The sequence below is a fragment of the Lithobates pipiens genome, unplaced genomic scaffold, assembly GCF_037356315.1.
Source record: "Lithobates pipiens isolate NorthernLeopardFrog02 unplaced genomic scaffold, aLitPip1_a1.2 Scaffold_16, whole genome shotgun sequence".
NCBI classification, from domain to species: domain Eukaryota; kingdom Metazoa; phylum Chordata; class Amphibia; order Anura; family Ranidae; genus Lithobates; species Lithobates pipiens.
Window position 1 is genome coordinate 634,770,181 of NW_027507748.1, and position 23,052 is coordinate 634,793,232.

At 43.5% G+C, this 23,052-nt stretch overlaps 1 protein-coding gene across 1 annotated transcript in view; it reads right to left on the reverse strand.

Moving 5' to 3' along the window:
* Window positions 1-4,189: 4,189 nt before the first annotated feature.
* The window catches only part of THSD1 (thrombospondin type 1 domain containing 1), a 33,360-nt gene continuing 14,497 nt past the window's right edge, over window positions 4,190-23,052 (reverse strand). The window contains exons 5-6 of the mRNA XM_077484213.1: window positions 21,536-21,694; window positions 4,190-7,706 (exon numbers count right to left, since the gene is read on the reverse strand). Of these exons, the coding sequence (XP_077340339.1) occupies window positions 6,349-7,706; window positions 21,536-21,694 (1,517 nt within the window). The 3' untranslated portion in view covers window positions 4,190-6,348. The remainder of the gene's footprint in view (window positions 7,707-21,535; window positions 21,695-23,052) is intronic.

The window sequence follows — 23,052 nt, forward strand, 5'->3', positions numbered from 1 at the left end:
ACTAGTAATGGCGGCCATTAGCGATTTTTATTGTGACTGCCACATTATGGCGGACACATTGGATATTTTTGACACATTTTTGGGACCATTGTCATTTATACAGCAATCAGTGCTATACAAATGCATTGATTCCTATGTAAATGACATTGGCAGTGTAGGGGTTAGCAAGGGGGTGGCAGTGTAGGGGTTAAGTGTGTCCTGGGGGCGTGTTACTAACTGTGAGGGGCTGGGCTGTGTGTTAGTGAACACTGATCTCTGCTCCAATCACAGGGAGCAGAGATCAGTGTCACTTGTTGCTAGGCAGAACGGGCAGATGCTGTTTACATCGGCATCTCCCCATTCAGCCTCCCCGTAAGATGAGCGCGGCGTATCCCGTGGCGATCGAGTCCGCGGGACTCATGACTGGACACACGGGGGTCCCGCCGGAGGCGCGCACATGATGGCAGGGCGGTAATTTCAAATGGACATACCTGTATGCCAATTTGCCTGCCCGTGCCATTCTGCTGACGTACATCATCTTGTGCCGGTTGGGAAGTGGTTGACCAGAGGTTCCTTGAATTGTGGCTAATTGACCATTTGATGGGGCCTGCATGGTTTCAGGGACAATGCATAGTCAGCAGCATGACACCAATGATCTGTAAGGGTGACATTCTGACCACTTCTGTAAGGGGAAGGGGGGCATTCCTCCCACTTACCATCAACGTAAGAGGCATTTTCTTTTCCACTGACATTCAATACATTGCTTTATCAGGGACAACCTGAAAATGACATCAATGGTTTCTAGGGTAAAAGGTTGGCAAGGGCTGCATTAAAGTGCCATTGTTTCAACTTAGGAGCGACCTCCTCCCCCACCCGCAAGTCCTGTACCCATTTGGACGCCAGACGCCAACAACCTGTACCCCTGGTGTCCGACAACTGCAAGGTGACCTCCAAAGGTGCGTGGTCAGAGAGGCCTGCAGGCAAGTACAGGGCCCCCCTCACCGACGTCAGGGCCCCAGGGTTGCCGAAGACCAAATCAATCCGAGAGCCCGATTTATGTGTGGAGGAGTGGAAAGAGTAGGCCCGAACGCCCACATTCCGCCATCTCCAGATCTCAGTGTAATTGAACGTTTGGGCCCACTGCAGTAGATCTGACGAATAAGCCCTGTTCGGGTTGGACGAGTCCAGGGACGGGTCTAAAATAGAGTTAAAATCCCCAGCTATGTACAATCTGGAGAACTGTAGGGGAGCCAGCAGTTCAGCAATCTTATACAAAATCTGTGGATTGAAAGGGGGGGGCACATATACATTGACCAAAGCATAAACCACCTGGCCAATCTCTAACAGTAGGACAATAAATCTACCCCCTTGGTCAGTATGCAGGTGAACAACTTTGTAAGCTAGAGATTTGTTTAGCAAGATGGCCACTCCCCTCGCATAGCTAGAGTATGTGGCATGAAATGCCTGTCTCACCCAGGGCCTGCGTAGGGCAAGGATTTTATTCCCCAGGAGATGAGTCTCCTGAAGAAAAAGTACATGGGGTCTGTGATTATTCAGGTATTTAAACATCAACGCCCTTTTTACCTTATCATTAAGGCCCCGCACATTCCAAGACACTAGTTTCAACGCCATGGAAGCAATTAATAATTATGATAGTACAGTAATACACATACAATATCCCAGTATCCTGCCAGCGAGCATGGTACAGGTCGGCACAACAATTAAAACAGGTGCATTTATCAGTGGATTCAGAGCGCACAGTGAAAAAAAGAAAAAAGAACAAGAAAACATCAACATAATTAAAACAACAAAAAAGAAGAAAAAAAGAAAACCCACAACTCCCTACCAGCCAAGAGTGCCCCAATTGGGGAAAAACAAAAACCAATCGGGCACTAAAAAACATGACCAGTTTGATACCCAAAAACTAACCAAAACCTAAACCTCCAGACTTTAGTCAAAAAAAAAGTTCCGAAGCAGCGGCCGCTCTAAGCCGCTTATTCTTGTCAGGTCAAAAACCCTGTAATGAGGGGAAAGGCTAATAAGTCCTTAAGTGTCCCACGTCCGGGGAGCTCCGAACTAAAAGGAGGTAGCCAAAGGACCTATAACAAAAAAAAAAAAAAAAAAAACCCAAAAAGCAAAGCAGAGTCAGGCAGGATCAACTGGAGAGATGGCAAGGCACCGCAGCAGCCCCAGGAGAGGCGGAGATCCGTCCGCCGTCCGCCGGCAGGAAGGATGAAACAAAGGCGTCCACCCAGCGATTGGGAAGTAGCAGTCCGTGAGTTCCGCAGCTGCCGTGTCGACAACCCGCCAGGAAAAAAACAAGAAACAAAACAAAAACAAAAACAAAAAACAAAAAAGGGCCAGGAGCCCACAGCAGGATAACAATGCAGGCAAATAGTAGTACCCCCCATCAACGTAGGGAAAGCTGTAGAAGATTAACGTAGAGTGATCAGCCAGTCATTTGCTTCCTCCGGGGTGTCAAAGAACTTCACTGATCCGTTATAAGGCACCCGAAGGCGGCTGGGGTATAACATGCTGTATTTAATATCCTTGTCCCGTAGGCGCCTGCGGATATCGTTAAAGGACCTTCTCTTGCGCTGCAAATCTGCCGAAAAATCCGGGAACAGTAGGATGGAGGAGTTGCCGTATGGGAGAGAAGGGAGCTTACGGGCTGCGGAGAGGATCCTATCCCGGTCCCTAAAATTCAGAAAGCGGACCAGGAAGGGTCGGGGAGTCGCCCCTGGGATGTAACGTCCTGTAGGGACCCGATGAGCACGCTCAACAACATATGTCGGGGAGACTTCCGGGAGGCTCAACAGCTTCTTGAAAAAATCTTCAGCGAACTCCGCTGGCCGATCACCCTCCTCCCCCTCCGGCAGACCTAAGACACGGATATTGTTGCGTCTTGCTCTATTCTCCGCATCATCAGCCTTAGCGACAAGCAGTTGCACAGTGCGTTGCAGGTCCGCTATGTTGTTGGTATGGGTAGCCGTGAGGTCCTCAGCTGCAGAGATTCGTGATTCTGATTCAGTCAGCCTGCCCCTGATCTTGTCCAGGTCATTCCTAATAAAAGTACATTCTTCTGCAAGACGGTCAATACGTACCAGCATAGAGGCTTTACTCTGTTCAATGGCAGCCAGTATCACCGCAGTACTGTCTTGGGAGGGAGGGGTAGGCAAAGCCGCCCCAGAAGGGGAACCGGACTCCATGGCTAATTCCGCAAGCAGCGACTGCACCCTCCCAATAAGAGAGGGATCTGGTTGAGCGGGCGGATCAGGAGCAGGACAGCTCAACGCAGAAGAGCTCTTGGGCCGATGTTTAGGGCCCATGAAGGGATGTGGGCCGCAGGCGTCCGTGAGCCTCCGCTCTTCACAGCTGCAGTTCCCAGGTAGCAAGGCTCAGGCAGTGACTCAATATGGCAGGGCCCAGGGAGCTGGATGGATGGATGCAATGTCCGTCAGCAAGGGAGGATAGCCAGGGCCCTCAGTCAGTGCACCAGAACAGCCCCCCCTGCAATGAGAAGCAGTGTCCAGAACTAAATGAAAGGAGCAGCTACCAAAGCACAGGGGCCAGGCCGACCACAGCACATCCCCCCCAGCCACTGGGTACAGGCTGCAATTGATGCCCAGGCTGCGTTAGGCCGGACCAGGCCGGGGTAGTCTTGATGGCTCCACAGCTTCCCCACCAGCTCTTGCCAGGCCTGTGATGCAGGATTCGGCTCCCCACCGGCCGACAGCCACCTCCGCCGCTCCGCTGGCCGATCGCGGTGCTCGCCCGCCGGCCGGCCGGCCAGGAAAGTCCGGTCCGCGGCAGGCTTCACTAGGCCGCGCTAGGCCTCAGGCCCGAAAATCGCTCCAGCGGCCCGCGGAACAACAGGACAGCCCAGGGGGACAAGGGGGGCAGCGGATGGATAAAGAGGAGCCCCTTACCTCTCCCACAGGCCTCGGATCAGCTCCGTTTGCTCCGCACAGACTGGGAAGATGGCGTCCGGCACGAGGAGGATAGGCGGCTGTATCTCAGGCTCCACGGTCCCCCACTCCACAATAGCCACTCAGGACACCTTGCAGCAGGGCAGTAGTCCCTCCAGGCAAGAAAGCGCTCCTTTTGGGCCAAGGAATTAGCAGGATGGCACAGGATTAATATGCGGATGGCCGGAGCTCCCCAAACTCACGTCCGCCCTTCCTCACATCCGGACACGCCCCCCTTAAAGTGCCATTGTTAACTTTTAAAGTTTACGTCTGTTTTCATCTTCCAACCTGCCCTGGAAAAATTATATTGATTAGTTCGTATAGGAATCAATGATGTTTAATTGACTGATATTTTATATATCAGGCCTTCTGTTTCAATTAAGGATGTACAGATATTTAGCAAAAATATATATTTAGACACTTCTTCACAGCCATTATCAAAGACAGATCATCCTAGGGTTTAGCCTAGGATTCTCAGCCACATTGTTTCTTCTGTAAACCAAGAGGGATGTAAGTTCACTGTAGAGCAGGGGTCTTCAAACTATGGCCCTCCAGTTGTTCAGAAACTACAATTCCCATCATGCCTAGTCATGTCTGTGAATGTCAGAGTTTTGCAATGCCTCATGGGATGCGTAGTTCCGCAACAGCTGGAGGGCCATAGTTTTAGGATCCCTGCTGTAGAGTATTCATTTGTAGGTTGGTGACTGATTGGGAAGACCATGCTAGTACAATATCAATGGAGCAGCCCTCTGAGCTATTGCAATCCTTATCAATGCTATAGGGTGGGTTAAGTGGTAGAGCCATTGGTTGGTCATCTGTGCCAGATGCAACACTTTTAAACAATATGGGTTGTGCTAAGAGGAGGGTATTGAAGTAGATCAGGTATAGTACTTATGGGTTACCTATTGGTGTAGTGATCTTAAACTGAGTGTATTTAAGCTGAATGGGTAAAGGGAGAGTGAAATACAATAAGAAGGAATATAAAGAACAGAAATCTAGAAGCTTACATTAAAGCTTGATGAATCAGTGTAGTGCTATAGTATGGACAAGGATGAAAGAATTTAAAAGTAAAAAAGGACAGGTAAGAGAAAAAAAAGGTAGTAGGTGCAAGCAAGAGATAGTAAAACAAGAAAGAACAGTTCATGCCACTCAATAAGAGGCATGTATATATGTGCCCGCTCAAGCTCCTTCCAAACACACACACAACTAGACACTTTGATCTCCAGCCTTGGTAAAACTTCAAGCTTCAGCCCCCTTTGCCTGCTTTAACAGAGCACAAAGGTTGTAAAAATATAAATTTGCATTTAAAAATGTGGCAAATGGTCCCCTAGTTATTGAAATTACTAAAAGTGGGCGGCCTTACTCCAGCTTTGGCATTTATGTTTTCCAGTTATATGGAAGGAGAGCAACATTGGTTGCAACTTCTATTGGATCATGGGTCCAAGATCATACTGTAGCTCAAAGATTCTTTCACTGTCATATCCATGTTGTATCAAGACTGCTGATAAGCAAAAGCTTGGAACTTTCTTGAGTGATAATACCTTGCACCCATCTAGTTAATAAAGAAATAAAAATTAAAAATTAAAATGTTACTAAACCCAGGACCCTACATTCACTATATCTGGTCTCCGACAAATAACTGCTAAATACTTTTTCTGAACAGCAGTATAAAGCAGTATTGTGACTTCTATCAGTGTCTGGTTAAAGCTTGTAGGAGGGGTCTTCATTCTCCTCTGACTGTCCTATGATGCTGCATGACCCCTGGCCCTCTGTCTGGACAGTGCTGTTTGGAACTGTGCTGAACACATGCACTCTCCCAAGAAAAAAAATTAACTCTCTAGCAATACACACCAAACTGAGCATGTGCAGAGTGCCTCCAAGGCTCTGTTCTATCAGCGGATGTATTGGAGGCATAAAAAGAAGGAGAGGATCAGAGAAGACACGATCAAACAACCTTTTTACACAATACAGAGAAACCCCTTAGGTTTCACAGTGAGCATAACAAGCATGCTTTTCTGCATATACAGACTGATTTTACTATTGTGGGTTTAGGAACCCTATAACTAGAAGGGCAAAGACACAACTTTAAATAAAAAAATAAAAAAAAAGAACCCATCATCATGGCACCAAGACCCTTTCACTCTCATGCCCAAACTTTGTCAGGCTTCTATGTGTATTTGGTAAATAATACTGAGAAGAAGAGTTAGGGTTGAATTGTAATACGGAATAGTTTGTAAATCCCTACTGAACATGCTTCTATTTCAGATACCAGAAACACAGCTACTTTCCTTTTTATCCAATGTTCTAGGATTTGTAATTCTCAACAGTGACAGTCAATAATCCACATTCATAAGAAGTCTAAACATTGTGCAAAGTATACAAAAACAAAAAAACCATATGATCAAATCACCAGTCTTTCAATACTTAATGTACTTGTGTCATCTTCTTCATTTGAAGCAAAATATCCAGGTAAGTCAAGCATTTGCTGTTCAGCCTCTGTGAGCCCAAATGTGGAGTTGTCATAGAAAGAATAATCCGCGCCCCAAGGAAAACTCTGGCACTTTTCCCGTCGGAAATGAACAGGACTTTGTGGGCTCTTTCTGTGGTAGATATCTTTTGGAGAAGGTGAGACATTTTTGGTCCTGTTCAAAGACTTCTCAACTGGTGAAGGTCCTTTCCGTATTCGGTTTTGATCTGGTCGCTCCATTTTAGACTGCCGGCCAGTAGTATGCTTGTTACAGATTAAATCAGGTTTCTCACCTGGTCGAGCATATTGGTTTCTGGGTAAAGGTCCAGTTGCCTCTAAAGGAAGAGAGATGCCTCGTGTAAGGTATTCTGGACTTCTTTCCAGTCCTGTGGGTTTTTTATTTGATCTGTCTACTGTAAAAGTCTCCCACATACGGGTTCTTGAGTTGTAAATCATTGGTTGCCTTGGAGAAAGCGATGTTAGACTTCTTTCCCTGTAGGGTTTATTGTGCTTAGTTTCATGAAAACTTGATGTTCTTCGGAAATTATTTTTTTGATAGCCTCTGTCATACTTTGCTTTAGTATCTGTGTTCTTAAGGTGGGAAGCTTTGGGCAATGTTTGACTGGGGCTGTATCCAGGTGCCTGTGAAAACTTTGGATAAGTCCTTTCACCAGCATTTCTGCAATGGCTATTTTTTGCCTCTAAAAATGGAGACTGTATCCGAAACTTATTTGTTGCCATCTCCTCTAAATTATCACTGTCCGGCGGTGGAGCAATAGAGATGTCTAGAGCAGTATCGGCCATTGGGCTCTGAGAGACGTGATATACTTTTGTGGTTTCTTTCAGACCCTTTTGTTTCATTTCTTTTAGCTGCTGCTGAGCAAGACGATAACTGAAAATCGGCGGAATTATCTTCTGGTTGTTTACTTGAGTACAGTCATTTTCAGTTGCAGCCACCTCTTGCGTGTCACGGTTGTTTTGTCTGTAATTTAAAGGTATGTGGACTCCATCTTCCATCCCTTCTGGCTGTCCTTCTCCTGCATCAGAGAAGCTTTCCCTCATTTGGTAGATATTCTCCTCGTCTGAGTTTTTCCAACAATTCACCGAATGAGCAGAACTATGCCTGGTTGTTGGGCGGCACTTGCATCCTTTGCCAAATTTTCTCCATACGGTAATCACTACAGTAACAAAAATGATGAAGAGACAGAGAGAAATTCCAGTGATAGTCACTGTGTTACTCGTATTTGGAACATCCTTGGCATTTGTGGTAGATTTGCTAGAGGGCTTCACAGCTATACCAAAAGAAAAGACAACACGTAAGATATAAACACTGAATTGGCATGCAAATGTTGTATTTCAATAAGAGCTAATAAAATCTAAAAAATAAAAATCATATACATGCTTTTAAATGGGACATAGCAAAAAGAAAAGTTTCAGGTTTTGCTTCACAGATATACAGTATGAGATTCAATCAGCCCCCCCCGTCCGAACAAGCATCACAGGTAGTGAGCGATATAATCTCCCTAGAAATACACAGAAATAAGTACCTCATCACACAATTCAATAAGTCAACATAGAAAACTTTTTCAACAATTTAAAAACAACATTGCCATGCCAAGGTTTAACTTTAATTTTAGTCTAACAGAGCTCCAAACTTGGGACACGCAGAGCAATAAATAAAATGAAAGCAAGTATGGCTAGGAGGGAGCTCCTTACTCCTTAAATGTTTAGGGACACTCTAGAAGCCCAGACACGCTCAGTTGGTGACCTGTAGTGTGCATCTGCACCAAATCCAACAAGGTCAACTAAAAATGGGCATAATTGAACCCAGAAGAGGACAAGTGGTGGATCACAGAGTTGTGAGTCTACAGGAAAAAGCACCATCAATACTTTTTTACTCTAAATATTGTTGGGCATGTAATATTTTCTCTAAGCCCTTGTACACACGGTTGGAGATTCCAACGAAATGTGTCCGATCAGACCGTTTTGTCGGATATTCTGACTGTGTGTGGTCTACATCGGACTGTTTCGGTCGGAGTATCCGACGGACCAAGTTTTCCAACTTGTTGGTAAAATTTTTCCGACAAAATGCTCCGATCGGACATACTCCGATCTTGTGTAGAGAATTCTGATCGGACAAAGTGCCACGCATGCTCAGATCAAATTCTTACACCAAAGCTATTGGCTACTAGCGTGAACGTAGTCCCGTCGTAACGAAATAACGTTATCACGTCGGATTTTCCGACAACTTTGTCCGACCGTGTGTATGCAACAGTTTCGGACAAAATCCGACGGACAATATCCGACGGATTTGGTTGTCGGAATCTCCGACCGTGTGTACAAGGGCTTAGAGCCCTTTACCACTGAGCTGCCCCGGTGTCAGCGGTAAAACGCCGCTATTTTTAGCGGCGCTTTACCTTCATTTTGTGGCCCCTGCTCATTAATTTAAATGGGCAGGGGCGCTTTAGGAGTGGTAAGTTCATTGCTCCTAAAGTGCTCCAAAGACGCTGCTGGCAGAACTTTTTCTGACGCCCTGCCAGAGCACCGCTCCGGTGTGAATGGAGCCGCTGTTTCACAGTGCTTTGCAGGCGCTATTTTTAACACTATAGCACCTGCAGAGTGCCTCAGTGTGAAAGCGGTCTTATATTGAAACCTAGAATTGTGCTTTAAATCATGTTATTAGATATACTGGAAGTAAAAATCTCCCTTTAACCTACTGAATTTCACAGTCATCTATCTGGTTTTGTGAATGCATAGCTCCCAAATGTCCTTGATTAGGAGGGATTGTCCCTCATTTGGAACAAAGTCCCTCTTTCCTCTTCAGTTGCCTGTTTTTTGGTCCGATGTATTATTTAAAGTGACACTAAACTATAATCCATACAGATCCACTACTTAATAACCCTGTAATCTGTTTTTCATTAAATAATTGTCTTACAGTGTTTTTCTGGCTTCACGTTCTCTGTGAGCTCCCAAATCTCTCCTTTTCTACCTCCCATTATTTGAGATCGTGTGCACTGCTCTATGCACACTACAAACCCCCGTAGTCCATAGTCCACCTTAGGATAAAGCAAGGGGGGTGACTGCGTTCTTAATCACCATGGAGGAACCATGGAAAACAAAACTTGTCAGAGCCACAAAAACAATGGCATTTGGAAATTTGGAGGAGGCTGGTAGCTATAGAAGCTATGTTTAAGAATAAGAATACATACTTAAGTATTGAATTTGTTAATTTTAAAAGCCAGTATAAAAGGAAAGTAGTGGTATAAAAGTTAAATGTATTTAACTACGGTAATAATTTTTGTGTGTATAAATGATTCAGATAACTGGGGTTTGGCAGTGATGTGTCCTTTGTCTAACATACTTTTTTTACTAATAGGTGTCCCTCTTTTTCATCTCAGAAAGTCGGGAGGTATGGTTTTGTTTCAAATTGCTCTTTGTTCTCATCCAACAATAGTTTAGCCAGGTGCTGGACTACAGAAACATGGAGAAGGAGACATTGTCCTCTTTTTAGTCAGTTTTACTTTCACTTTCTACTGCTATGCTGGATGTTGTGTTGCACTATCCCCTCCAGTCAGCAGGAGAACTAGAACCAGAAAAAGCCTAATGGACATCTATACAGAATGCTGAGCATCATGGGAATTGTAGTCTGTAACATCAATCACAGAATGGAACTTATGGACCTTTACAACACAATTCACATGGAGCAGGATGGGGAGTGGTGGAACAGCTTTTACCAGAGTGGGTGGAGGGATCATTGACATAAAAAACCTTCAGGCTTTACAACCACTTTAAAGTGAAACTTCACCCAAAAGGCGATCTGGGCGGATGTTCAGCCCCCCTCCTTTCCCCACAGTCAGGGCTGGTGCAAGGATTTTTGACACCCTAGGCAAAATCTCATTTTGCCGCACCTCCCTTGGCGGCTCCACCCCCTTTTTCCTGCCCACGTATACCCCACCTTTTTAATTGAGCGCCCATCAAATGCAGCCTCACCAGTGGCCCATCAATGTAGCCTACTAGTGCCCATCAATGAATGTTTGCTTGCTTCCATTCATTCATGAGTGGAGACATTGCGCCTCTGGCACTATGTGCCAATGGAGCAGCGGCTGACTGCTGATGCTGAGACTTAGTTGCTTGTTGTAGAGAGAAGAGAGTAGCAACATCAGTGGCTGGGCGCCCCTAGGCAGCAGGGCGCCCTAGGCGGCTGCCTAGCTTGCCTAGTGGTAGCACCGGCCTTGCCCACAGTCTTCTGGGACACATCACAGAACCATTCACAAAGTGCAGCGCGACTCGCACATGCGCAGTGGGAAGCCGGCTGTGAAGCTGCAAGGCTTTACTACCAGTTTCCCTTAGTTAAGATGCCGGCACTTGAACAGCGCTGGATACTGGGTCAAGTAAGTATGCTTATATTAAAAGGCAGCAGCTACAGTATTTTTGCTGACTTTAAATTTTTTGGGGGAGATTGGAGCTCCTCTTTAAGTATACTGCACCTATACAGCACCTTTACTGTATGCTAGTTTACTAAAACTGTTGTTAAGTGCACAAACGCTTCTTAAAGTGCCCCATCAATAGCCGGCACAAGAAAAATATAAAGCACTGCCCCTCCCATAAAACCATCCAGCAAGTCCCCATTGTTCCTTTCTCATATTTTTTTACTTTCTATAGATAGTGCCTACCCAGTCAGTTTAGGCCTAGCATAGCCACCATTACTGCAAACTGCCAAAATAGTCCCAGCAATTTGGAGAATCAAGCTTCATTGCTGCTCACTGTTGTCTATTATGTGGCACTGCTACTGTTTCTGCTTACCTGGGTGTTTTCTGTCATTTTATACTTAGCACTTACTGTTAGCCATTTTGTATGCTGAACTGTGTTACCACAATTGACAATTTTGTTTGTATTTGCTTGGTTATCAACTATACTGAGTGATAATACATTAAGATTACCTTGAATAACTGGTTTGGTGCCTGCTTTTGATATAGCACTATGTTTGGCTAATAGGAATTATTTGCCATACTTCACTGTGCTTACTTGCTTTTACACTCAACCTGCTGTGTCGGAGGGGCTGAGGCCCTTGGAGGGTTGAGGCAAAGAACAGAGGACCCATCTTATTCAGTAGCTCCTTAGCACTACATGAGGTTTTCGTATAAAATACTTAAAGCGGCTGTAAAGGATCAATTTTTTTTTTTAAATAATAAACATGTTATACTTGCCTACTCTGCAGTGGTTTTGCACAGAGCAGTCTTTTTTCTGGGATTCCCTGTCAGCACTCCTAGCTCCTCCTCTTCTGTGTGTGCCCCCATACTCCAACAGCATGTGACTTGCTGTAGTGGCACACCTGTGGGCTCCCATTTGAGCCGGGCTGTGTGCATCCATAGACACATACAGTGCAGCTCGGCACTGCCCAAACTATTGGTCTCTTCTTTCATAAATGCGTCCCGCTGCCTGTCAGCTGTCATGTACACTACAGCCGTGGCCAAATGTTTTGAGAATGACACAAATATTAATTTTCACAAAGTATTTTGCTTCAGTGTTTTTAGATCTTTTTGTCAGATGTTTCTATGATATACTGTAGTATAATTACAAGCATTTCATAAGTGTCAAATGTTTTTATTGACAATTACATTGAGTTTATGCAAAAGGTCAAAATTTGCATTGTTGTCCTTTCTTCAAGACCTCTGCAGTTCTTCCTGGCATGCTGTCAATCATTTTCTGGGCCACATCCTGACTGGTGGCAGCTCATTTTTGCATAATCAATGCTTGGAGTTTGTCAGAATTTGTGTTTTTTTTTTTGTTCACTTGCCTCTTGAGGACGGAGCACAAGTTCTCAAAGGAATTAGGGTCTGGGTAATTTCCTGGCCATAGACCCAAAATGTTTTGTTCCCCAAGCCACTTAGCAACCCTCAAAAATTCCACTTGCCTGCTCGCATTTTACGAGTGGATGGTGAGAGGGCTGGTGAGCTATGGCTGCCTGGGAGTGGCAGGGCGAGCACCGCTGGCAGCCTGGGTGAAATGGGAGTCCTTCTGCCAGCAATCGTGGAGGGGAAGAGAGAGAGAACCACCCGGATGATCAGAGTGCAGCGCAGGGAACACAGCGATAACAGCTTTCAGGTCAGATTGCCGTGTTCCCCGCTTTCACATGCATTTGCAAATGTGTGCTAACTAAACCCCTGCTTTTAACAGACGGTTAGACAGGTTAATTTGGTGGTCAGCAGACCGGTTGGTGAGTTGAGCTATGGAATTGCTCTGTTTTATATGTATTTGCCCTCCATGGGCTCCTCACTGTAAAGGGCAGTTATAGGTGTGGGCAGTAGCCAGTTCTTTGTTACTGCTTGTATATAAGGTCTGGGGACACACTGGGCACCTTCGGTGCCATTGTGCTCTTGCTGGGTGTCCAGTGGTCTCCTGTTCCTTTAAGGGTGCTTGGTCAGTCTCCAGGCTCACCTATCCCACATCTATCCATTCCATGCATGTGCTTCCACTGTGGAAACACTTATCAAATTGTAGTGTTAGGACTGCAAGCAACGCAGGATGCCGAGACGAGGCCTTGCAGGTTTCACATGCGTTTGCAAATGTGCGCTAACTAAACTCCTGCTTTTAACAGACGGTTAGACAGGTTAATTTGGTTGGTCAGCAGACTGGTTGGTGAGTTGAGCTATGGAATTGTCTTTGTTTTATATGCATAGTGGCCACAGGCTGCATGGTGGACACAGGCTGCTTGGTGGACAAAGGCTGCATAGTGGACAAATGCTGCATGGTGGACAAATGCTGCATGGTGGACAAATGCTGCATGGTGGACACATGCTGCATGGTGGGCACAGGCTGCATGGTGGGCACAGGCTGCATGGTGGGCACAGGCTGCATAGGGGGCACAGGCTGCATAGGGGGCACAGGCTGCATAGGGGGCACAGGCTACATGGTGGATACAGGCTGCCTTGGTGGACACAGGCTGCATTGGTGGGCATGGATAAAGTTGTTGTTGGTAATATTTATTTTTTAACTTAATTCTGCATAAAACATTTAAGTGTCATTTCATTAGATAATTTATGAGGGCATATTTAGGGGCAGAATTAGGGGAGGGGTCGGGTGGGGCAACTGGTGGCGAGTAACCCTTGAGGCCTGGCTAGTAGCTCAGGACTTGAAATTTGGAGCCCTGCACTTAGTTATCACTTTTGCCCTATAGCAAGGTGCTCCATCCTGTTGGAAAAGGCATTGTCTGTCACCAAACTGTTCTTGGATGGTTGGGAGAAGTTGCTCTTGGGGGATGTTTTTGTACCATTCTTTATTCATGGCTGTGTTCTTGGGCAAAATTGCCACTCTCTTGGCTGAGAAACAACCCCACACATGAATGGTCTCAGGATGCTGTACTGTTGGCATGACACAGGACTGATGGTAGTGCTCACCATTTTTTCTCCAGACAAGGTTTTCCACCGGATGTCCAAAACAATCGGAAAGGGGATTTGTCAGAGAAAGTGACTTTACCCCAATCCTCAGTCTAATCCCTGTAACTTTTGCGGAATATCAGTCTGTCCCTGATGTTTTTTCCTGGAAGAAAGTGGCTTCTTTGCTGCTCTTCTTGACTTCAGGACATCCTACAAAAGTCCTCATGCAGATGCACTCACACCTGCCTGCTGCCATTCCTGAGCAAGCTCTTCACTGGTGGTGCCCCGATCCTGCAGCTGAATCAACTGTAGAAGACGGCCCTGGCATTTGCTGGACTTTCTTGGGCACCCTGTAGCCTTCTTCACAAATGCAATGGAAATGTTTTTTTTTATGAGAGTAGGTTAATTTTCATGGCAAAGAGGGACTTTGCAATTGATTGCAATTCAAAGGCAGCAGACTTTGTAAAAATGTATATATTTGTGTCACTCAAAACCTTTGGCCAAAGCTGTAAGCCATGCATGTTCAACTCAGTTTACATTTTTGGCATGATACGGGATCTAATTGGATGAAGTGATGATGAGGGGCGTAAGGACAAAAGCGACATCGTTGCAGCCTGACCGTTGAAGCAGCCAGAGAGACCGAATCGCCTTTGGCCAGCGGGACTTAGACAACACCATCGCTACAGGGTATTGTTTTATAAGGTAAGTCTGTCATAATGTGTTAATATGCTGTACATCAGAGATCTGCAATTAGCGGACCTCCAGCTGTTGCAAAACTACAAGTCCCATCATGCCTCTGCCTTTGGGTGTCATGCTTGTGGCTGTCAGAGTCTTGCTATGCCTCATGGGATTTGTAGTTTTGCAACAGCTGGAGGTCCGCTAATTGCATATCCCTGCTGTACATACTAGCACATTATTGCATAACTCTCCTGGGGGCCATTTATAAAGAAAAATAAATCTGAGTTGAAATCCTATTTAATATTTTGGGGCTTATTTATAAAAACTGATGAAGCAGAAAGTCATCATTTTATCCATATTGACTAAAGACATTTGACTAGATATATAGTGTATGGACGGTTGCTGTGGGCAACACCACTCATTTTTGCTGCAGTATACACGTAGACCCCACCGAATGGTAAATCAATCCCCCTGCTTCCAGGCCTTAGTGAATATATCTTTTGCAGGTGTGGTTCCAAATGAATGCACAATGAACACTCATTTCTAATGAATCCCTTAACATTTCTATATGTCAGCTTTTCACCTAAAGGCACTATAAAAATTCAGTGGTTGAGAAAATGAGAAAAGACAAGTCATTGGGATGGAAAGGGATACTGAAGTGTGTTATGCAAAGAATGTTAAAAAAAAGCTGTAACCCTGTACACGGAGTACAAATTATGTAAAGGTTACACACAGTACAACTACAATGTCTTGTCATATACATATGTATATATACAGTATCTCATAAGTAAAAAATGTTCTGCTTCATTACATTTGCTTGCTTTTTGGTTCTACTGTATGTTTGCTGAAAGCTTGATGTGGCCAACTCGGTCATTCCTGAAGGATGCTGCAAAACAGGGGTCTCCAAACTACAACCTGTGGGTCAAATCCGGACCACTGCAAGATTTTATGTGGCTCTGCTGTAAGCCCTTGTACACACGGTCGGACATTCCGACGGAAAATGTCCGATCGGACCGTATTGTCGGATAATCCGACTGTGTGTGGGCTCCATCGGACTGTTTCCGTCGGAATACCCGACGGACAACGTTTTAGAGCTGGGCTATAAAACTTTCCGACAACATGATCCGATCTGACATTGTCCAATTGTGTCTAGAGAATTCCGATCGGACAAAGTGCCACGCATGCTCAGATCAAATTCCTAGACCAAAGCTATTGGCTACTAGCCTGAAGGTAGTCCTGTCGTAACGAAATAACGTCATCACGTTACGTACGATCAGGTTTTCCATCAACTTTGTCCGACCATTCGTCGCTGAAGACGTCCTATGACGAAACGCGTCTGACGTAATTACGCACACCACTTCCGGCCTGATTGTTTGAGCTAGGTGGAACGCAGGGTGGAACGCACGCTAGACTCGTTCGTATGCATGCTTTTTTACCGATACGGTTGGGCACTGTCAGTCTTATACAGGCTGTAGGGTACCATCTCCTGTGAGGATCAGCGGTGTATGACCCCCCTTCAGGGTGATACACGTGGGAATTGTGGATCCTAACCTTACAGTATAGACAGCTGCACCTAGGACTCTCCTCTTGCCTACTCTTGTTTTTGTTTAGAATCACCTTTGCTCATAAGTGTTTGAGTTAGAGGAGGTGTGCAAACATAATACCTCTCTCTTTATTTTTATTTTTATTTTACTATTTTTTGTTTTTATTGTTTATATATTTGTCATTTTTTGCAAAAAGACTTTGCTTATTTATTTATAGCCAACCCGGGACTGTAATTTTTTAATGCATATTACCCCCCAGGGGTCATGTTATTTGTTTTAAAAAAAACACATCTCTTCTATTTGGTGTGTTAATCAATAAAGTATATGGTTTTAAAAAATTAACCTTTTGAGACCTGGAATTACTACACTATGAAGTCCCCCCTTTTTTCTTCTTGAGGATACTTTGATTCACCAGTACTAGCCCTCCTTACACATCAAGAAAAGAGTGGAAATCCGCCTCCTCTAGACCCTCCTTCTGTGGACTAGTCCCTGCTGTGTGAGACCTACAGGCCTGATTGCCCTTTGTGGGCTTGAAGTTTTGGTGAGTGAGGAGCTGAGGGGGCGAGCACGGAAGTCACCTGAATTATATGCATTTGAGCACCAGTCACTTTAACCTGCACCTACTTGAAGATTTTGAGGATACATACCTCCTTTTTGTTTTTGGACTGCACCCTTTAGGATTTTATTTGGGTTATATATGAATTTTTTGCTGGACTTTATGTATTAATGTACCTTCCTGGGTTTATTCTCATTTATTTTTTATTGTGATGATTTTTTTCACTTGCTATACTAACACTTAGCACCTTATGTGATTAACTATTACACATATTTAGCACTTCGTGCACGTTTTTGTCCCTTTTGCATTTTAGCACCTTATGGTTTACTATAGCACTTCACGGGTTTAGTGTATATGTATGTGTGTGTATATACATATATGTACACTTTCAATAACCTTCTAGGGTTGCATAGGCACATTTTATTAATATTTTGTTGTTTTCATATATATACATATATATATATATATATTTCTTGGTGCTGTGATCAACCTGTTCATCTGGCACATGGCTACATAAGTGTTAACTAGTGGTTTATATATGGACCTTATGGGCGTGGTATGATATTTATACTCTGTGACACTCCTAGCATACTATAGATATTAGTGCATACCACAATTAGTATTATACTGTATCATTTATTAGTGGGGTATATTATATGGTCTTGCCTGCCATTTGTTCTGCTTACTCCTTTTTCTGCACTTAATCAGTGGAAGGTGTGGTTTTTATCACCAAATAATTATTGTGGTTTCTTAGGTGGTTAGTGTTGTATGTGTATTTATCTTTATGCACACACCTCTTTTTAGCTATTACCGGTAGCGCCTGGCCCCGTCTATATATTATTTTTTGATTCGTTATTACTTGCATTTCCTTTTTAGGATCGCGAGGTATAGGGGTGGCGACACCGTTTTAGTGCCCTGTCGGTTTGTGCCATTTTCCTTGCTAGTACCTCTATAGCGCGGTCTGGTTCTGTGTGACCTGTGCTTATTATTATTGTCTGACCATGTGTATGCAACACAAGTTTCGGACAAAATGTGTCAGACAAAATCCGACGAAATTTGGTGTCGGAATGTCCGACCGTGTGTACAAGGGCTAAGAAGGGACTCTGAATGGGACCCTGATGTAAAGGGGGACTCTAATGGGGACCATTAGGCAATGGGGAACTCTGATGTAAGCATAGCTCCCAACTGTCCCTGATTTCAAGGAACCTGTTCCTGATTTGGAAAAAAGTCTCTCTGTCCCTCTTTTTCTCCTCATCTGTCCCTCATTTTGGTCTGATCTATATAGTTGTATAAAAAATGCACAATTTATCTTTAAAAAAGTTAAAGCGAAGTTCCAGCCTCTGAATTTTTTTTTTCTTTAAAAGTCATCAGCTACAAATACTGTAACCGCTGACTTTTAATGAAAAAAAACCTGTCCAGGAATCGCGTGATGTCTGACCCCCGAAACCAATCCATCGCTTGGGTGCAGGCACCGGCATTGCAGCTAAGGGAAACAGGCATTGAAGCCTTCAGGCTTCACAGCCGGCTTCCTACTGCGCACGCGCGAATCGCGCTGCTCATTCTGAGGCCCTGTCATCTTCTTGTTCTCTTTTCTATATCATGCTGATAAAAAAGTAAAACATACTAATTCATAAAAATGTATGTAGTTAATCATTCATTTTAATTTGGCCCATGAATATTTGAAGTTTTTTTTAGTGCACACAAACTCAATATATTACCCCCATTTTTTTTTTTTAACATAAAAAATGAGGTAGCACTGGTAAATAGTTAGTAGCAAGCTTTAAAATGTGCATTCACATGAAATGACGACAATCTAGGGCACACGGTTTGTGCATTTGTTTCCAAATGGCCAGCTGACCAGTAGAATTTTGGTCGATATTTTTAATTTTAAGAATGATTTTTCAGTTTTCTGATGGTTAGTGGGGGCAAATTGACATTGTTTTCAGCCACAGTGATGAGAAAATTCAAGGGAACAAAAAGCAGACTCTTTCTTCAAGAAAAAAATTCTAACAAGTGTATGTAGTTTTCATTTAGAAAGCCCATTCAATCGAAAATCAAATTTTAAAAAGCAAATCAAATTTTGAAATACTTTATAATGACATTCCAGTCATTGATTGTATTAAGAAGGTTCATCTGAACTTTTGTTTGAAAATCTACTAGTGTATGTCCAGATTAAAGCCTACTAGTGTAATCCTTTACTTTAGGAAGCCATATAATAAACAAATGTGCCTTCCCCCGTGAACATAATGAATATAGTTACAAACTGTCAGAAAAAACCCTATAGCATAAAAGACCTTATAATACTGATAACATTATATGCATCAAGCCTAACTATTTTATATTTAAATAAATATTGAAAGGATTATATTATTCCTTTAAATGCTTTGAACATGTTTGCTGAATGTGATGACCTTCAAATTAGCATGTACAAGCTTATATTGATGAGCAACTTTACTCTGGAAGCTGGGCTGGTAACACTTACAGTATGTACAAACATATGTGTGTGTATTGCGATGTGTTCTATTTTATTCTACATGGCGCTACAACACAAAGTACTGTATATACAGAATAATCAAACACACCTGTGCAAATACACCACAATGCATAGATACATGCATATGCATGTGTACATACATGCATAGGTGTGTTGTGGTGCTCTGTTTTATAGAATAGGTGTGAATCTGCCTTTTGGGAAGGTTCCAGTCATATTTCTCTATTCTGGCAAAAACTGTATCTATTTTTAAGAGCAGCCATTCTCAATCGGGGGTTCCATGGAACCGCAGGATTCCTCTGGAGGTAGCTAGGGGTTCCTTGAGTTGTGGCTAATGGACCTCCCATATGATGGTGCTGTATAGTTCTGAAGCCAATGCAAGTTAGCAGAACCAGTTGCATGACACTAGATTTTTTTTTAACTGCTTTTAAGGGTGGTATTATGACCACTACTGTAAGGGGGCATAAAAACTACTACTATGTTTTTATGTTTTTAAAACTAGTACTATGTCACTACTGTAATGTGACATAAAAAGTTGCAATGACTGCCATTTTATTCCCTAGGGTCTCTGCTAAAAAAAGAAAACATATATAATGTTTAGGGGTTCTGAGTCATTTTTTAGAAAGAAAATTTGGATTTTTACATTTCTCAGACCTTTTTATCCTTGAGGAATCCTGGAAATCAATTTTAGGTCTTGTGGAATCCCTGCTCAAACCAATTCGTTAAGGGTCAGTAGGAAAAATAGCCCTTTCATTGATGGTTATTAGGAAGAATGGCCATTTGCGCAATGATTTTTCAAGTGTGTTTCATGAATTAAAAAAAAAAACAGTAAAGTTAGCCCAGTTTTTTTTTATATAATGTGAAAGATTATGTTACACTGAGTAAACAGATATCTAACATGTTATGCTTTAAAATTGCGCACACTCGTGGAATGGCGCCAAACTTTGGTACTTAAAAAACTCCATAGGTGACGCTTTAAATTCTTTTACAGGTTACATGTTTAGAGTTACAGAGGAGGTCTTGGGATAGAATTGTTGCGTTTGCTCTAACAGACGTGGTGATACCTCACATGTGTGATATGAATGCTGTTAACATATGTGGGTGCGACTTACGTATGCGTTCACTTCTGTGCATGAGCACGCTGGTACAGGGGCACTTTCAATCTATTTAGTTTATTTATTTTTTTTACACTTTTTTGTTAAAAAATACATTTTTAATCACTTGTATTCCTATTACAAGGAATGTAAAAATCCCTTTTAATATGAATAGTGTGTGACGGGTCCTCTTTATGGAGAGATGTGGGGTCTAAGACCCCACATATCTCCTCCAGGCTGAAAAGGTTGAGATTTAAAAAAAAAAACCTCTCGGCCTTTCCAGCCGTGTACTTGTTTTTGTTTACTTCCACCAGGCCTCTGAGGGTCATAGAGATGATTGGGGACCATCTGGTCACCAGAAATCTCTATGGTAAACTTCCGATGGCAGCAAATTCTTTCTATGGGTCGCCGATCGAGCCCGGAGAAGCACTGGAGGGCGGCGGGAAGGAGGAGACCTCCCCTCCTGCAGCCTGTAAGAACGATGAAGCAAGTGAACTGCCGCAAAGATTATTCTTACGGTGCACAGAATCGCTGGTGGAAAAAAATGACATCTGGATGATGTCTGTAGCTGCAGGCATCATTCAGAGATCACCACTTAAAGTCCATGACGTCATATGACATACCTTGGGTGGAAATTGGGTAATGTATACTGAGGAGTGTTAAATGGTCCTTACACAGAGAACTGTCTTTTACATTTTTGGAAAAAGCTGACAGTTTTTTATATGTCTCTGAAGAATCTGTTGGTGAGCTCTCTGTGCTGAGTTCCTGGTTCTCTACACCTGGTAATACCATTATGAAGGGTTCTCAACCTTGCTATGCAAGATATTTTATTATTACATATGAATGGAGATTGTAGCAAGAGGTGCTGAAACCTTTAAAGTTGAGCAGAAACAGACCCTTTGGGGCATACAAAAATATTTGGGTTAACACAACCCACTAGGCTCCACCTATAGCTAAAATCTTTACCTTTCGGCCAACTGAACATTTCACTTTTGGACAGGAAATGTAATCCCTCAACTTTATAAACAAATTATTTTTTGGCATTAAACGGTGAATAGGTTTTATTTGTTCACAGACAAGTAAGATCTCATTGAGCTCATAAATAGAAAAAATATTCATCTGACAAGTCCTCCAGGCCTTGTAGACACAGAATATCAATTACTCTACAGCCTCACAAACCAAGCTCAGTTATCTGCAAACCTGTTGGGCAGCCTCAAGTACTGTATGGGACAAATGTCTTTCTCCACTTTCGGGAAAATGGCCCAGGTGGCAATGTTTCCAGGGTATTAAGATTTATTGTACTTTCTATACAGCAGAGTGCACATAAAATACCACAGGTGTGAACAGGGCTTGCTTCTCATAAAAAATGATACAGTACTCACTTGAGCAGTCCTCTAGGGAACAGAGAGAGGTCTCTTTTGCTGTTCCACTACAAGAAGGCTTTACAGATGGTGATGAAAGGCAGGTTCTGTACCGTTCTCTGTGGCCATCCCCACAGGTGGTACTACAGGAACTCCATGGCTGCCACCGACTCCACGTCTCTAAAAGAAAATAAGAGATAATTAGAGAAGTCACAGAGAGAAGTCTAAATAATAAGAGAAGTTACATCTCATAAAAATTACCAATCCCCTGAGTACAGCTAGCCCAGCCCAATACTTCCCTTCCTCTTCAATCTTTCCTTCAACTTGGTCCAGGCCAACTCCTTTTTATACTGCATATGCACTTCAGACTCCCATTCATTTCTTTGGGTAGCCATATTCATGGCAGGTTCCAGTGTTCTAGCAGAGTACAGCTCTCCCATAGCAATGCATGGGGCCACAGCATATTTGCACAATATTAAGAGAAGTTAGCCAGTACCATGTCGGAGGAGAGATTGTTGGAATGGTTACAAAGATAAGTATTGGAACAGGTTTGATTTATTAAAGAGCAGTTTCATTAAAGATGAAGTTGTCTTTTAAACACACAGTTCTCTGGATGCAATCAATGTAATCTTGCATTTCAAAACTGAAGTTATTTTTAAAAGTAGAAGATCCGATTTGCTGATGCTGCATTTATTTGATAGAACTTTGCTAGATGAAGGGTGGAAGTATGCTGAATATTCTGTCTGTTGACAGATGGTGGGATTTGGAAGCGGGGTTCTTTGGAAACCCCTTTCACACTAAGTTTTTTAAGGCGATTCGGTAGCGCTGCCCATTGATTTCAATGGCAGTGGTGGTTTAGGAGCGGTGTATACACTGCAACCGCACCGCCCCAAAGACGCTGCTTGCAGGACTTTTTTTTCCGTCCTGCAAGCGCACTGCCCCAGTGTGAAAGCACTCAGGCTTTCACACTGAGGAGGCTTGAAAGGTGTGAAAGGGGTCGAAAAGAAGTCCGCAAGCAGAATCTTTGGGGCGGACCAGGAGCAGTGTATTCACCGCTCCTCCACCTACCCTGCCCACTGTAATGAATAGCCGCCGCGTTTAAAGCACCTTAAAAGTGATTTGAAAGCAGCGCTAAGCGAGCGCCTTTAACCCCTTTTTAACTCCTTACGGGGGTTAAAAGCACACCGCTATAACAGCCTTAAAGTGCCGCTAAGACTAACGGTGCTTTACCACTGATGCCCGTACTGCCCCAGTGTGAAAGGGGCCTTACAGCACTAGGCTGGTGTAATGCTTTCTATGCACTATTCAATTTTAGCTGACAATGAGATGTAAGGTACTAAAAGCAAGCACTATAAAACATACAGCATTTGGTATACATAGTATACAGGATGCTGGATCATTTGTGTGCCTGAGCGTTCAATCACTACTATTTTTATTCTAAGAATTAGAGGCAGATCATATTGTGTCTGCCAGATGGAACTCTAAGGCCGCGTACACACGCGCGGACTGTTTGCCCAACCTTGTTCGTCAAACAGTTT